We start from the raw sequence: 18,014 nt of genomic DNA on the forward strand, positions 1-18,014 counted from the left end.
CTAGCTGCTATCCTGCCTCTCCTTCTTTCAATCAAGCTTTTAGGAAAAATAATCTACCAATTTGCTTCCTTCCGTGACTTCCCATTCTAACCTTAATGCATTGTGATTTGGCCTCTTCCCCCAACCACCATCAAATGTCAGATGCTGTGGATACAGCTCTGCTTTGGTTCCAGGTGACCTCTCATTAGTTGAAGTTGTGACCTCCCTCCCTAAAACTCCCTTCTTCTTTCAGCTGTTCATCTCCTCTACCTTATTCCTCTCCTGCTCTCTCCTTAAATTTTAATGTTCCCTAGAGTTCCATTCCCATCCCTCTTCTTTTCTCACTCCAAACTCTCTATTTGGACTCAAAACCATGTTCATTCCTTCGACTGATGCTTAGATGCGTTTCTGTCCAAGCTCTTTAGACAGCTAAAAGCTCTCTCCTGATCTGCAGACCCGAATATCTAGCCAGCAAGGAGACAGCTCCACCCATGTGACCTACAACATCTCCAGCCCAACATGGGCCAACTTGGACCTGTCATTTGCCTCCCCACCCACCTCTTAAAACAGACTTCTCTCCCTACCATTTTTTCTCAGCAAATGACTCTATCATCTACTTAGTCACTAATCCAGGAATCTGGATTTGGCCCTAATTACTTTCTGTCACTCACATTTCTCACATGTAATTAATCACAAAGTTCATTTGGTTTCTGTTTCCTAAGTTCTCTCCCATCACCTCCGTTTCCACCACCAGCACCTTAGCTCAAGTCCAGTTCTCACCATCCCTTACTGAGTGCTGAGATATTTATCCCTGGTCTTCTGGCTTAAGCTCTCCTATCTCCAGTCCACCCACAAATATTTGGGTGTTAGAGTATTTTTTCTAAAATACATTACAGATCGTGTCACTCCCCTACCTAGTCCTTTGATGCCTACCCATGGGCTTCATAATTAAGCCCACCTTTCTCTGCATGGTTTCCAAGCCAGGGAGGCCACCTCCTGCATCTCCGTGAGCGCCTCACCTCTTGCCGGTACCTGTGATGGACAGTTCCCTGAGGACCTAGTTGTCACTCTAGTGTTTCCCAGGAATAATTCCCTAGCATGAAATGGAAGTTTTCTCTGGTGAACGCATTTCATAAACAGTCAGGCAAATATGATTCACTTATTAGCCAGGCAACCTTGGTCAAGTTGTTTAAATTTTTGTAGCCTCATTTTTCTCATCTATAAAATGAGGTTCCTTATATCTCCTCTCAAGGTTGTTGTAAGGATTTAGTAGTAATAATAATAATAGTTGGTATTATTGGCCATTTCTATGTGTCAGGGCTGTTTTAAGCACTCTACATGAATTTATTTAATCTTTGCATCAGCTTTATAAGTATCATTATTATATACATTTTACAGGTGAGAAAATCAAGGTACAGAAGTTAGGTGACTTGCCCATGGTCATAGTGATAGTAAGTAGGGAAGCTGGAATTCAATGAGATGATATGTGGAAAGTACTTTCTATTGAGTAGACACCCAGTGAACGCTCTTGGTCCTTCCTCTTTTCTGTTGTATGCTGAACACTCATCCAAGTTTTGTTGAGAGACACAGAAGACTAGATGAAAATAATAGCTGATATTTATTAAACCTTAATTATTTGCCACATTTTGAATACAGACTTTATAGACATTATCTCATTTGAGACTCACTACAACTACTGAGTGGGAACTGTTACACCCATTATAAAGAGAAGGAAATTGAGGCTCTGAGAGGTAAAGTAAACTACCCAAACTACCTCGTAGAGGACAGAGCCAGGACTTAAATCCAGGTCTCTTGTGCCAAACCTCGGGCTCTTAACCACTACAATGTATTGCCTCAGAAGACATCAGAAGACACAAAACGGTGTTTACGATCTTGCGGAGGGCACTGAAAAAGATATAATAACAGTTATAAGCCAAAAGCCTTAAATACACGAGGAAAGCAAACCGTGGATAGAGTGGCTTACTGGGGCACAAAATAATAGAGCGGTGATCACAATTAGGCTCTGAGAAGGAGTGAGTTTTGAGCTGGAATTTGAGGACAGTGAAAGAAACGCACTGGTTGAAGAGAAAAACCCTCTTTGAGAGTGGAATGACGTATATGGAGACATGACAAATGCAGAAAACGAGTCATGGATAAAGAAGTATTTTATCCTCTAGAAATCTAACTAGTGGATACAAAATATTAATCTCAAGCCAGGTACAGAGAAGAAATGTATGTTTGGCGGTAGGGGCTCAAGTCCCAGAGGCATCAATCCTGCTGACATCTGGATTAAAAGCAATTTACAAGGTGGCAGTTGGTGAGCTTTCTCAGTTTAAATCTGTCCTGTGTTGTATCTAAAAGGCAAATGAAATAAACAGTAGCAATATTTTTGAGGATTAGGAGCTTTCTGAGTTAAGACTATGCTTTTAATATTTTAAGCGGACTCAAGCAACACAGTAAATAGTTTTCTTTGCAGAATGGTGCAAAATGAGCTCTTTTATTTGTCTGATTTATCCCATGGCCATTTATAATGGGGTGAACAGTTTTTTGTTTTTTGTTTTTCATCAGGGAACAGTCAGTTAGCAGTTAACCCAAGGCCCAGGTTAGTACATTCTCCTCTCCTTTTTAAAAAATGATGAATATTGACTTATCATGATACGAATTGACAGAAAGGAACGGTAACATATTCCTGTTTGAAGATACGTTTTGGGAATTCCCTGGTGGTCCAGTGGTTAGAACTCTGTGTTCTGACTGCTGAGGGCCCGGGTTCGATCCCTGGTTGGGGAACTAATCCCACAGGCCATGTGGCACGGCCAAAAATCAAGAAAAAAATAAATAAAAAGTTTCAAGAAGAACGTAAACCTATCCTGGGAAACAGAGGTTCTCATCATCTGCAAAAAGGCTTTCTGCTCAGCCTACTGCTTTGACAGAGAGACTTACTGTTGCTTCACAATTTCGACTTGTTTAAAGTTTTATTTCCCAATCTAGGTGGGTTTATTTTCCCTCTTCAAAGAATATGGCCACACATGAAGAATTGGAATCTGTCAGGTGGAGAATTCATCTCAGTCATATAATTACTGGGCTGAGCAGGTTAGATCAAAGTGAGGGCATTGTTTTGCTATAGGACATTGCTTCAAAGAGCAGTTAAACCGCAAATAATATAAAGGCTTTATTGTCCCCCCCACCATTTAATGTCATTTAAATCATCAAGAATCATTTCCCATAAATGTATGGCAAATAGTGGGATTTTAATTCCTGCTTGAAAAAGTCTGCTTTCAGACCTTCCTGGAAAGCAAAGGAAGTTTTCTATCTGCCATTATACATTCACATTTCCGGGCATGAAAGGCTTAAATTGCCCGAAGTGTAGGTTTTGTTTTTGTTTTTTCAATTATAACCAAATATCTCTGTAAACCTCTTCATGTTTCAGAGAGCCAGTTAAGCAATTTCCCCTTAGATGTGTCTTTGATGTGAAAATAAACATAGGCTGGAGTGAAAGCTGAGGTCTCTCTAAAGGAACATCTCTCTGTATGGTTCAGACTAACATCAGACCAGAGAAAACACACATCAACACCCTGTATCGAACCTTGATACAGTTGCTATAAGAAAAATATTTCTTCAAAAGTTTCAAAAGAATGATGACATCAATGCCAAAAACATCAAAGGAGCTGTTTGGCGCTTTCAGGTAGTTTTGCCAAACTACCTTCTAAATGTTGCTTAACATTCCTTTGTAATGGAGTTAAAGATGAGCCTGAAATTGCAGGGACCTCTTAAAAGGTCTGCTCATCGCTCCCGCCTCTGTCTCCAGGTGATAGCATCCAAACCAGTTAACACGTTGCAGACCTGGGTTGTCTAAACATGATTCAGATGGAAGTTTTATGTTCAGGATATTCTTGTGCATCGAGGGGATAATTGGTGGAGATATCATCTCTGGACCTCCCCTGGGTATACCTTGTCGAGCTATGTGAAGACAATGGGAACCCTGTTAGAATCCTGCTGTCATGGAACAGCCACCCTCATTCTTAATTCATAACGCTCTCCTTTCATAAAGGCTGTGGAAGAGCTGGGTTAATGACCACACGTGGCAAGTTGAAAGAGAAACCAAAATAAATGTGTGCATTTAGCCTCCGCTCAGCTTTTCAATTTTAATCAGTCAAGAAAAATGTGCATTTACCTTATGAAGACTCTAACTGGAACGTAATTATTGGCTTTATTACATCTTTGTTTTAGTTGGGAATCGTTTGTTGTAAGCGACAGAAGCCCCCTTGAAGTATCATGAGGGAAAAAAAAAGGTGTAGGTGTGTATGTTGGGGGGAGATTTATTGGAAGGTTACAGGGCATCTCAATTACAGGAAGTATAATTGACTCTCCCAAAGGGCTGGAACCAGGAATTGGAAAGCTTCAGGAATCTCTCTGCGTCTCTGTCTCTCCCACTCCTTCCTCCCTCCCCCTCTCTTTCAGCGTGGTTTCTCATCCTGGCTTTACTCTGGGCATCAGTTTCATTCTCCCATCTCTGTAGACTCGCTTTCTCTGTCTCTCATTGTACATGACTGAGAATGATTCCAGTACAGGCAGCCCTACATCTCTCTCATTTCAAGTGCACAAAGACTGTTGAGAAGGTCTTATTTCAATTTCTGATTACTAGAAAAGCATTGAAATGGTTCAACTTGAATCAAATGTCCGCCTTGATCCAGTCTGCTTGGGGCTCGGGGAGATGGGATGTTCCACCGTCAGAAGCAAGCCCCACTACCGGATTCTCAGAAAAGTGTGGTTATTTAGCATGGGCAGACATACTGAATAACATGTTCGCATAAATCTTAATTATATAGATAATATATGTTCCTATATAGAAAAATTAGAAAACACAGACATATGAGCAAAGTGGGAAAAACAATCATCATCCTGCCACCAGAAAGTACTTCAGAATCTTGAAGTGTTTCCTTCTAGACATTTTATTTTGCTTTAAATAATCTTTTTGACCGCCTATTTGTTTGGGTTATACTAGAGATGAGTTACAGTGGTCACCAAGATAGACACAGCTCAAGCCTCCCTCTCTAGGGCTTATTGAGAGATAGATAGGGCTTGCATGGGAGACAGACTTATCTAGGGCTTTCACGGGAGACAGACTTAAAAATTGGAAGTCAATGAATACAAATATTAGGAAATTGTAATAAATGCTGTAAAGGAAACAATCAGGAGGTTGAGTTGGAAGACAACCATGAGAGCATATTTTAGGTAGGTGGTCATAGAAAACCTCTGCTGAGGTCACACTGAAGAAAAAGAAGGAGCTAGCACCGATAAGAGTGAGAAGAGGTAGAGGAGCTGGAGAGTTGCAGAGCAGAAGACCTGAAGCTGAAATCACCTTTTGTGTTTGGGGGAATTAAAAAAAAATAATATGGCTGGAGCTTAGGTGTGAGAGGACCATCCCTTTTGTTGCTATGAGGAGAACACACTGGGATGGGCGGGGGCTGTGTGAGGAATAGATTGGGTTGGGGAGAGGCAAAATGTAGGGTCAGATTCTCAGAATGGGGTTGAACAATACTTGGTACCTCACTGCGCATGAAGCAGAGGGGGCGTGAGGAAAAAGGAAGAATGTGGTCGGAGAGAATTAGGCTGGGAAGAATAGGAACCCTTAGTACCTATTTAAGTCAAATAAGCCCTTTAGGATGAGGGAGAAATGCTGCCACGGAATTAGGAGTGGCTGGGTTTTATACTGGTATTATTTTACAAAAAAGTGGGGACTCTTCAGTACCTGGGTTCAAACCCCAAAATAATGAATTGCAACAATCCTGGGATGGTGTGAGGGCATTCTCTCTGCCACCTGGGTTTTCCTGATATTCACATTGGCCAACGTTTTGGAATAAATCCAATTCCCACAGGGGTAAGTAAAGAAGAGCAAGCTCTTAGAACACCGGTACTTTTCCTATCACTCCAGTATCTCTCAGCTCTGCCCCAGTTCCCAGCAGCTCTGCAGCTGGACAAAGAATTGCTAAGAATCAGCCCTATGGTTTATGAAGCCCTGTGGTATGATTCATGGCCAATGGCAGAGAATCATAGACGTCCCATAAACTGATTCGTCTAATGTTCCAAGACCACTGACTGCCCAGTAAGTTAAATCATCCACCAGTCAGCGAGCTAGTGCTGGACTGAGCTTGTGTGAACACATGAGATGCACAAGTACTCTCTCTTCCACTGACTCCTTGGAATCACACTGAAGTGAAAAACTCACAGACCTGAATCAATTACCAAAGACAATATTAGACAGAGAGTGCTAAAATCATTAAAGCAGGAAGAAAGAACCTGAGGGAAAGTAGGAGGGCAAGGCCTCACAGAGGAGATACACCGACCTTGAGCTAGGCCCGTTAGAATGAAAGCTTCCAGACTGGGCCCTCCAGCTAAGGAGGAGAGAGAAGCCACTTGATTAATGGTACTTAATACATTGTACATTCTGCTGAGAGGACATTTAGAGATTTCCAGAGAATTGCCAACATTTTAGACATAGCATTTTTGGGGGATCTGCTTCGATATATTTTGGGCAAAAAGTGAGTCATGATTAAAGTATTTCATGCACAAAGTGGTTGGGTTTTTCAAGCTTTTATAGAATATTCTGTTCATTTTCTATTAAACACAGAGGTTCCATCTCTGAAAGGTGGCCCCACCAGCCCCTGCTTTATGATGATTGTAGCAACTAGTCAGGAAGACCAAGGAGACAGTCATCAGGATAATCACACTGGTTACCACTAAGTGGATCTAGAATGACACTGTTTAAGCTAGTAGACAATATGGCAAAGTACTTCTACCTTGAATTTTCTAATTTAATTTCAACATTCCCCTGTTGTTAGACAACAAGTTTTGTTACACTGTCACCAGCAGTGTAGCAGAATATCATAAAACAATCTTATCATTTGCATATTTGGGGGTGTATTTCCTCGGAAGGGAGAGGGATTCCTTTCCTATCTTTCCAAACAAAGGCCACTCTCCTCCACAGCTAATCCCATATACACCTCGGCATGGCAACCATCACATTGCGCTGTTCCTTTTCGTTTTATTTCCAGACAGACTGGTACACTCCTTCTTGTTTGTTTTTATCAATTCTCACATTTATTGAGCACTATGTTCTAAGACCAAATTTTGCAGGCTCTTTATGTGCTCTAGCTACTTGGTCCTCACAACAACCCTAAGACATCGACAGCCTCACAGAATATATACTTGGTGCTAAATAAATATCTGTTAAATGAATGAGTAAACAGATGCCATTTTACAGATGAGGAAAGGCTCGTTTTGTTGTCTTCAGTTTGCCTTTGTCTAGCACATGCTGGCATGTAACAGTCAGGACAGCAGGAAGCCTCACACAGGCTCAGACTCAAGTTCTGCCTCTTCTACTGAAAAAGAGCCACCAGTGATGGAGCACTGCCCTGAGCTGGGAATGCTGCTGGTGCTTTACTTACATGGTTCCTAATCCCCCTAAAACCCCATCCTGCAGGGAGGACAGTGACTGGTTCAAGCTCAGTGAAGAGGAGGGAAGTAGCATTCACATCCCAGGTTTACTAGCAGCTCAATTCCATGTTCCTTTGAGATCCCGCAGCCTCCCGTTCATCTTGATAAAACAGGATGTGTAAAATATATGATAGTACTTACATGTGGAATCTAAAAAAATGATACAAAGGAACTTATTTACAAAACAGAAATAGACTCACAGACGTAGAAAACAAACTCATGGTTACCAAAGGGGAAGAGGGGTGGGATAAATTAGGAGTCTGGGATTAACAGATATACACTACTATATGTAAAATACATAAACAACAAGGACCTACTGTATAGCACAGGGAACTATATTCAATACCTTGTAATAACCTGTAATGGAAAAGAATCTGAAAAAGAATCTATATATATGTATGTATAACTACCACTCTGAGACAGTGTTGCATGGGTTCTCATCCCTCTTCCCTCAGTGAATGTTTTGTGAGTTGATGATAAACTTGGAACATTCTCCAAGGGAAAGGGCTAGAGGTGTGCAAACTGAGAAAATGCTGTAATGAGACGTCCTCACTCTGCCCTGCAATGAGGAGTGTGTTTCTGAGGCAATTTCCATCTCTTCTGGTTACTCTTCTACAAGCAGCCATTAACAATAAGAAGGGGGCAGAGAGGCACTAAAGAAGTTCTGAATGTGAGACTCTTTGGCATGTAGTGTCTTTAGAAGGACAGTGTGTTGACTTGTTTTCTCTACAAAGATCCTGAATTTGCAGTGCTCTGGATTCTATATAAAACTTTATCTTTTGTTTCATTAAAAACATAGCTATTTTATTGACTTAAGTGGTCACATTTCTCAGAGTCCAGACCTTATGGAACAAAGTTATGGGACAAATTTTCCAGATAGATCTAATATGCCTTCCCCGACACCTTCCACCAAAAAAATAATAAAATAAAATAATAAATCACACTTTATTCTGAAGGAATAAAAATGGAAGTTCCTAAAAATTATACAGGAAGTATCATTTACATGGGACATTGAGTCAAGGTGGGGCTTAGAATTGCACCCCAGGAGGCTCAGCACCACCTGGAATCCATCACAAAGCTTCACACACACCTTCACGTTTGGTCTACATGGATGACAACGTTGTTTCAGTTCTCAGAGCTTCTCATTCCTTGACTTCAGGGTTCAGAAGAAAGTTATCACTCAAGCAAAACTCTAGTGGAACCATTAAACTGCTTGTGAATTGGATATGAAGATATTTACCACAGCCTTCTTCTTGCCATTGTTTTACTGCTCAGTTGTTAGAAGGGTCCAGCTTCTCAAGTACTGAGATCATCCAACAAACTACTATTTGAACACCTGTAATGTGCCCAGCATTGTGGTTAGTACTGAAAGGAGCCATTCAAGTATAAGACACAGTGCCCAAGCTCAAAGACCTTAAAATCTAGCTGGGCAAATCTCATTACTATATGGACATAAAACAATACCTCGCAATACAGGGAAGCACTACGGAGAAGCTCTGAACTCTACAAGGGCTAAATAAGAAGTAGGAGCTTTTTGATGTCTTCAGCAAAAGCCTTATAACCCCATCTAGTTTGTTTGGGGGCAGGAGAGCCAGGGAAGGATCACTCTTACCTTCAAGTACTGTGATGAGCTGGAATTTGCTGTTTCAGGATCCCAAACATTTTTACTTCAAGGATCAAATCGAGTCATAAATTATTGGGGGAGTTGATCTCTTTCTCATATTACCTATTCTGAACCCTATCTCTAATCAGCCATGAGTAAAATGGCCTGAGGAAAGCTTACAGAGGATGGGACCAAGATATCCCCTTAAGTATCTAAGCAGCGGTAAATTTGGTTCTCGTGTTTATTTCTTTTTGAGAAAGACAGAAATCTTCTTGATTTTTCCTTCTTGAGGAAAAAAAATGTGACCTATGGACTGAATTGTTACCTTTGTGTGGCATATTCCCTGTTTCTAGGGCAGCACAGGAGACAAAGAATGCATTTATTTGTGGAAAGGGATGGGGGCAGGGAAAGAAACAGAAACCAGAGGATTGTGCAATAATGGCGTTCTTAAATCCCTCCAGGAAGTTTGTGTTTCTAGTCCTTTGGAAGAGTAAAGCACAGCTGTTGAAAAAGGAGAGTTTACCAGGGGACTGCAGCCCTGATGCCACTGTGTATTGGATTTTCCTTGTCCATATGCTTCTCGGCACCTCCATTTTCAGCCCTTGGGGCAGGCAGGCCACGGTGTCTGGGCCCTGCCCTGAGCAGGCCTACCCCTTCCCCCAGTAGAGACCGCAGGCCTCAAATAGCACGGAGGTGTTCAAGGAGAAGAGTCAGAACAAGGATGAGAGTAAAAGGCAACAGTCTGCTGGGTCTCAGCGAAGGGAAATACACTGATTCCTGTGTCATATGCAAGCCAGACGAGACTTCCCGTGTTGAAATCCTTCCCTAAAGAAGCCCTTTTCTTGGGTGGCTAGTGAAAGGGTGATATTGTATGCATAATCTCACAAATTAAACATAATAATTTTGGGGAGCAGGTTTATTGTACAAAACAAAATGTGCCTCTCAGTCCATCTAGAAAAAGTATAAATATTGAAATGTAGCACTCATTTGAAGCCTTTACATGCTGCCATGAGCTTAGTCATCTGCATTTCTCTCATGCCAGGGATCATTGCACAGAACCCTCTCTGGATGCTCAATAAATCTTTTTGAATGACCAAGTGACCCTTTGTCTCTTCCCTTTCTTCTGTTGGAGCCTCGAGAGTGATGTCCTGAGCTTTCACCATCAACCTCCGACCAATGATGTCACCATCCTCTCCTGCCATCCATCTCTATGAGTCCTGAATGCCCTTACCCCTGCCCTGTGCATGCCATACGTCTTCATTCTGTTATTCTTCTATCTTGGCTCCCTGTGTCCACTGTGTTGAGAACAGTGTTGGCATGTGGCAAATTGAAGGCCAAAGGAAAGCAAGCAGTGTAGTAAGTGATTCAGAAGAAGGCCTTTGGAACCAGACTCGGGTTGCCAGCCTGCTTCCATATCATGCACTATGCAGTCTTAAAGTCAGAAGCTGCAATTTCTTCACGTGAAAATGAAGATCAGGATACATGTTCAGAGAGCTGTGAGAAGATTAAATGGGACTCTACACAACTCTTGTTTTAAGAGCACCTGTCTTAAATTAAGTATTCAATACATAGTAGCTCTGAAGTGAGAGCCTTTGGGGGGCCTCTTGCTTTTGAGGGCCCCTCCTTCCTTATAAAAACTTTAAAAATTATATTTTATGACTGTGTTGACATCAAGATAAATATATTACTATATATATTAAAACATTTCCTCAACCTAAAAGTTCAATTTTTCTTCCATACTAAATTAAATTATATTTTCATGGGCCCCTAAGACTACTGTAGGCCCTGGGCACTGTGCCTACCCAGCCTAATGGATAAGTCAGCCCTGGTGAGAGATTTGTTCTGGAGATTCTTTCCTCTACCCTTTCAATGTTATTAACTGCTTTCTGGAAACTGTTTGTCCCCTCTGGCTTTCAGGGCATACCCTTATACTTCTACCTGCCCCCATCCCGTCTTCCCCAGCCACCTGGAAGGTCTACACTGTGGAGCTCCCAACTTCCCTAAACCAGCTGCCATCTTTCTTGATGTAAACCCATGTCTTCATTCCTCTGACTGAGTCTCATTCCCTTAGGACGATTCCTGGCCTGGTAAGGTGGCATTGAATTTTCTGATAAACTATTTCTCACTGAGGTATTCATGATATGACTCTCTGTGTTCTCTCTCTCCTTCTAGAATACAGTATTTCCATTCTGTCACAGAAATTTTTGAGACTCTATACCACAATTCAATATCCATATATCCGATGGAGACATTTTAGTCCAGCAAAGAAAATACTTCAGAGCAAAGATTGAACTTTGAGAATCACTGAGATTGTATTGTGCCTCTACTTTTGTGCATTCATTGGGCCTTGGTGACATAACTTTGATTAGAAGCTTCTACAAGGCAGGACATAGACTATCCTCAAAATTCTCTTGGTAAATATCATGCCTGATGAAGTCCTAGTGGAATCTCTTTAACCATGGGGATGTCTTCCATGTGTCACTGAGAAGGACTTCTGTTTCCCACCTTAAGTCATCCATCCAGCTATGCTTGGTGGTGACTTTACACCATGATACATATGCCTAAAAAACAATTCTCACTCCCTCATTGTCTATTATTTTCTGGGTTCAGGCAGGAAAGTGTTCTCAGAGATAATCCTATTTATGAAGGAGGGAACTGTGGTCCATAGAAGAGAAATAACTTCCTGAAATAGCAAAGCAAGTAATGCCAGAATCAGGACTAGATCCTGGGCCAGCCTCCTCAATACCTGCGTGTGGGCACCAGTTATTTATCTCTGTCAGGGCCTGGGGTACCATTTACTCCCCAGCACAGGCTCAGCAGTGGGAATCCTTGGTTTGGTGCCGGGCTTTATGGCTTAGTGTTTGTGTGACCTTGAAGAGTTCCTCAGTCTCCCAACCTCAATTTTCTCATCGTTAAAAGGGAGGGGGGAGGGTAGAAATAGTATCAACCTTACAGAGTTGTTGTTGCGAGGATTCTTAGAGTTGTTCTGTGAGAATTAGATGCGACGATCCATACAAAAAGCTTAGCACGATGGCTAGCACCCAAGCCCTCAATAAATGACTTTGTTGTTGTTGTTATTACTATTATTACTACTACTACTGCTACCACCGCCGCTAATTCTATTACTCCATCTCCAACCCTGGTGGCTTAGAGAAAGCCCTGGAGCTGCTTCCCAGAGTATGTACTGAACTGCCCAGGGAGTGGCCTGAGCAGTAGAGAATCTGGCAGAACAGGTTTTTTCAAAGCAGTGGAAAATAAATCAAAGGCAATAACCCAAACCTGGAAAAAGAATGTTTTCCTTTGTTTTTTCTTTACCAGTTGTGGAAAAAACCTTCAAAATGTAACATGCTGAAATAAATCAGCGTGGCCTCTCTTAAGGTAACACGGCTGACCCTCTTTGGTCTGTGCTCTTCCTGACCGCCTGTGGACAGACGGTAACCACTTTCAGTTCGTGCCAAATGCAGTGATGGCTGACAGTGTTCTGTGATGATGTTGGCCTATATCAGTGAATAGACAAGAGTAGGAGTCAGGGAAACATGGAGAGACAGCAGAGATGAGGGGAACAAAAGCTTCACAGCCAGGTACAAAGGGTACCCTACCCCTTGTTGCAAACTGCTCATCACCAAACGTTAAATCTCATGGGATTTAGTTAGGGCTCTTGGTTGAAAGTAACAGAAGCTTAACTCACATTAGCTTAAGCAACAAGGAGACTTTATTGTAAAGATTCCATAGTGTATCAAGGAAAACAACGAGAGAGGCAGAGCTGGCCTACGATTGAAATCAGGCCCTCAAATGCCATCAAAATTTGTGTCCTTCCTCTCTGCATCGTTCCCTCTCTTTCCACAGACTTACTTCCTCTATGGCTGTGGTTGGCTTAATGGAACAACACTTCACAAGTTTTATAAATGACTGTGCAGCTACCCAAAGAGAGCCTGGTCTCACTTTCTCCGATTTCAGAATTCTCATGGAAGGAATGATTGGCCCAGCTTGGGTCAGGTTCCTTTTTCTGATTGCCCATTAGCAATGGTAAAAGGTAAACATTGGTTACACCAGCATGGTACATCGACCATAACTATACACACTTGTGAGGGGGCAAACCCACAGGTAATGGATTACTGAAACAGGTATCGAGGAACTACATGACAAGACACATACCGTTCACATTCAGCCCTAGATTGCATCCCCGCCATTCCCTGATTCCTCATCATGTGACCAGAGATCCAGGATATCTCTGTGCTCACTATCCCCTCCCTCTTTGTGCAAGGCAGACCCTAGCCCTGAACAAGGTGACTCCAGCATCATATAGTGGAAGTGACACAGGCTTTAGAACTACGCAGACCTTGAGTTAAAGCCCAGGTCTGCCACTTATACCGGGCAAGTTATTTAGCCTCCCTGAGCCTTGGTTTCCTTATCTATAAAATAACGCATATCTAATGGAGTTGTTTTAAAGACTAAGGAAAATAAAATAACCATATTTAAAGTACTTGACATATAATAGTTGCTCAGTTATGTTAATTTCATTTTCTAATTAGGTTACCTAGAAATCTTCAGGAGGGTGGGGGAGTGATGGTAAGAGAAAAGGGAGGACAGGAGAAGTGATAGAATTTTATATCTGGGAAGTATCCTTCTGCCTCAGTAATTTGCAATTATCTTGAGCGAACATTAAATAATTGAAGTGGGTCAGCTGCACTGGGAAAGCCACCCTTTGCTAGATATAGCCTCTCACTTTAGAGGCAGAGCAAAAAGGACCTCAAGATCAATGGTGCATGTTTTATGTTTCTTATTAATTTACTGGTGTGACTGCATGGTCCTTAAATCTCTCTATATAATGTCTGAAGTTAATAGAATACAGTCTTATCACTGAGTGAGTGATTGAAGTACTTTAATATTTTGTTGTTACTGTTGCTGTTTAGAGAGATGCTCCTCTTTGAGAAGGTAGTAAGCCATATTTTTTTATAAACTAAACTTTATTGAGTTCTTGCTTCAGTAAGCCCTGTGCTAAACGTTTACATGTCTCATGTCTTCCTATGAGTTAAGTGCTGTCGTCCCCATTTTCCAGGTAAGGAAATTGAGGCTCAGATAAGTCCAGAGCCAGGATCACTTAGCACTCAGTGACAGATTGGAATTTGAGCGCCGCTTAGCCAGTTCCAGAGCCTGAGTTCTTAACCACTATGCAGTACTGCCTCTCTACACCTTGGTTTTGGCTAAGAGATTTCGAGACGGGCCAGATAAAAAGTGAATCCCCCGGAAAATCTGTGCTTAGAGTGGCTCATTTAATAAATGATGACCTCGTAACTTCTGCGCAGCCACCCAGTATTGCTACAGGGGCTCAAATGCAAAGCTGCAGAATCATAGGAAGAAAAATAGTTAAACAACAGAGAGACTACCTCCTTCGACACGACAACTATTCTGATTACTTACTTAGAGGATAAGAGTGACGATGGGTTGAATCTGTGAAAAAGAAACTGGAAATTGGGTCCCAGCTTTAGACTCTACAGTGTTTCCCATCTTGGTCAAAATTGTGTTCAGTCCAGTGGCCTGTGGCCGTGTGGGTTATGTGTGCATGCATGTGGAATAGTTTGGCCTGTTCCGGAAAACAACGCCACTTTGGTGATTAATCGTAAGCATCATCAATAACTCCCCATGACATGTGAAGGATTCTTCATCCATCGGCCAACGTACCAATCATGGGAACCTCTATGACCTGTCACCCCTCACTGACCTGCTCTTCCAGAAACATTTTGCTCTGTTTGTACTACTGTAAGTTTCATTATATTCCAAACTGGGCTTCATTTGTGCCTCCTCCTATGTGTAAATGGAAAAAACATTCAAATATTCTGTCTCTTTTGACTAAACGCATCTTGAAAAATATCTCATGTTTTGTTTTCTTATTCCCCTTCTGTCTTTCAGCTCCAGGGTTCCTTGAAAAGAAAACAGATAGTTAACCTGTCCCCTGCCAACAGCAAGAGGCCTAATGGCTTTGTCGACAACTCATTCCTTGATATCAAAAGAATCCGTGTTGGGGAAAACCTCACTGCAGGACAAGGGGGCCTCCAAGTAAATAATGGACAAAGTCATATGATGTCAGGGACCTTGCCCATGAGTCAAGCACCCCTGAGAAAGACTGCCACGCTGCCAGCCCATACACATTCTCCTGGAAATGGTGTGTTCAACATGGGCTTAAAGGAAGTGAAGAAGGAACCGGGAGAGACTCTCTCTTGCAGCAAGCACGTGGACGGTCAAGTGACCCAGGAGAATATTTTTTCTAACAGGTACGGAGATGACCCTGGAGAGCAGCTGATGGATCCCGAGCTGCAGGAACTGTTCAATGAACTGACCAATATATCTGTGCCTCCCATGAGTGACCTTGAGCTTGAGAACATGATCAACGCCACCATAAAGCAGGACGACCCGTTTAGCATCGACTTGGGTCAGCAAAGCCAGAGGAGCACTCCCCGGCCGTCCTTGCCCATGGAGAAGACTGTGATCAAAAGTGAATACTCACCCGGCCTGACCCAGGGCCCCTCGGGCTCTCCTCAGCTGAGGCCCTCATCCGCCGGCCCTGCGTTCTCCATGGCCACCTCGGCCCTCTCCGCTTCCTCCCCGATCCCTTCGGTCCCTCAGAGCCAGGCTCAGCCCCAGACGGCCTCAGGAGCAAGCCGGGCCCTGCCGAGCTGGCAGGAAGTATCCCACGCCCAGCAGCTCAAACAGATCGCCGCTAATCGTCAGCAGCACGTCCGGATGCAGCAGCACCAGCCGGCCAGCTGGCCAGGCCTGCCCTCTTCGGCGGGGCCCTCCCCAGGTCCATTTGGGCAGGAGAAAATCCCCAGCCCCTCTTTTGGCCAGCAGCCATTCAGCCCCCAGAGCTCCCCCATGCCGGGGGTCGTGGGCGGTGGCAGCCAGTCGAAGGTCATGGCGAACTACATGTACAAGGCCAGCCCCTCGGCCCAGGGAGGGCCTCTGGACGTGCTCCTGCAGCAGAAGCCTCAGGATCTTAGTCGGAGTTTTATGAACACCCCACACACAGCCATGGAGCCCCGACATGGCGGCACCAAGCCTTTGTTTCATTTTAACTCAGATCAAGCCAACCAGCAGATGCCTTCCGTTTTGCCTCCCCAGAGCAAGCCTCCTCTCCTGCATTACACCCAGCCACAGCCACAGCCGCAGCAGAGCTCGATTTCAGCCCAGCAGCAGCCGCAGCCACAGCAGCCGCAGCCGCAGCCGCAGCCCCAGCCGCAGCCGCAGCCGCAGCAGCCCCAGCCGCAGCCGCAGCCAGCAGCTCAGCCCACCCAACCCCTCTCGAGCCAGCCTTTGCTGAGGTCGCCGTTACCACTTCAGCAGAAGATCCTGCTGCAGAAGATGCAGAATCAGCCCATCACAGGACTGGGCTACCAAGTCTCCCAACAGCACAGACAGGTAAGGGCTGTGCTCCTCCCAACGCAGAGTACCCAGACACCATTCAGCTTGGTCCTGTTGCTTTGGTTACCATTATGTTTGCACTGGGACAGAATCGAGACCACAAAGACAGCGATGGTGCTGACAGATGCCTCTGAGGACCTCATGAAGGTTCACCTGGGGCATCTGGAGGCAAGAGCATCTTCCTTCTAGAGCATCACTGTCATTGGGGTCTGTTGTGATCAAAGGCTCTTGCTTAAGAATGTTGCCTTAGAATCCATGCCTTTAGTGACAAGTCCAGTTGTCAGTTACATTCTGATATGCCCATGCCTGGTTTATTTGTTCAGTCAATAAATCAGTCATTAGGTCGGCATGCATGCCCTGAGTACCTACCGTATGCGTGAGGTTGTGACTATGCTGAGTATAGAAATAAGGCCAGACGTGATCTTAAGAGTGTTTAATGACAAATCTCCACCCACACCAACCAACGGAAATGCCTAAACTTCCAACCCATCATAATGGATCCTGCTGTGATTCCATGCTGGTGCATGAAGGTTGAGTATCCACCTTAAATGAGACATGTTCTCTGTCTGCAAGTACAGTCTGGAGAGGTCGACAGGCTTTAAAAACTATCATTTTAATACTGAGTGGAAAGGATAATGACATGGAGCACAAAGCTTGGGTATTTACTGAGCAAGGGGAAATCAGGAAAGGCTGCCGGAGAAGGTAATGTGTGAATTAAGTGTTAAGGCATGAAATTGTCATGACTACCAACAGAAAAAAATCTGTGGTTACCTTATATCCTGTGGTTAACATAAAGCAGAGGTTTTATTCTGCCCCAAACAGGAATCATATGAAGAGATAGCCCTGTGTCTCCAGAACACACACTGGTGAATCAGTGCCGATCCCCAGGGAACTTGCAAGGAAAAATTCTTCCTGGAATAAGTGAGGGAAGGCAGGCAGGAAGGCTGAATGTTGCTTTGTGCATGTAACTTGACAGATCTGCGTTAGCGTCCAAGCACAAAGACAGCACGTTACCTGTCAAAACAATGTGTCAGGACAGTATGACGGCACAGAGCCTGGTTCCAATCACATTCCTAGAGTAGTTTGTATGGCTACTGCCCAGAAAAGAATGCCACCAGCACCACAGACTGTGGGCAAGCTAACCTTTGCCTTAGATATATGCCAGGAGAAAACTAGACTCAACTAGGATTCGAGAGCTGTGTCCCAAGTAAACTTTCGGCTCTTAACCACTTACGAAGTATGTTTTTCTAAATCGTAGATTATGAAGAATGGACTTGGAGTAGAGTTATGTGTACATTACAAAGTTCCATTTTTAGCATGGGTAATTTGGGGATGGTATAAAAGCAAACAGTATTGTGGAACTACTTTCTAATATTCTGTGTAGCCGCTATGCTGTGGGTGAATCTGGATTTAAATTCTAACTCTGACATTCTAGCTGTGTGACCTCCAGCGAATCAGTGAGCCTCTCTAAGCCTCAGTTTCCTCACCTGTAAATGAGGATGATAATGTACATCCTAGG

The 18,014-nt window shown here is 43.4% G+C and overlaps 1 protein-coding gene across 1 annotated transcript in view; it reads left to right on the forward strand.

Annotated features, from left to right (window-relative positions):
- The window catches only part of MAML2 (mastermind like transcriptional coactivator 2), a 360,720-nt gene that overhangs the window by 224,098 nt on the left and 118,608 nt on the right, over positions 1-18,014 (forward strand). Inside the window, exon 2 of the mRNA XM_065882529.1 lies at positions 14,987-16,492. Coding sequence (XP_065738601.1) covers positions 14,987-16,492 — 1,506 coding nt within the window. The remainder of the gene's footprint in view (positions 1-14,986; positions 16,493-18,014) is intronic.

The sequence above is a fragment of the Phocoena phocoena genome, chromosome 8 (assembly GCF_963924675.1).
Source record: "Phocoena phocoena chromosome 8, mPhoPho1.1, whole genome shotgun sequence".
Taxonomy (NCBI): domain Eukaryota; kingdom Metazoa; phylum Chordata; class Mammalia; order Artiodactyla; family Phocoenidae; genus Phocoena; species Phocoena phocoena.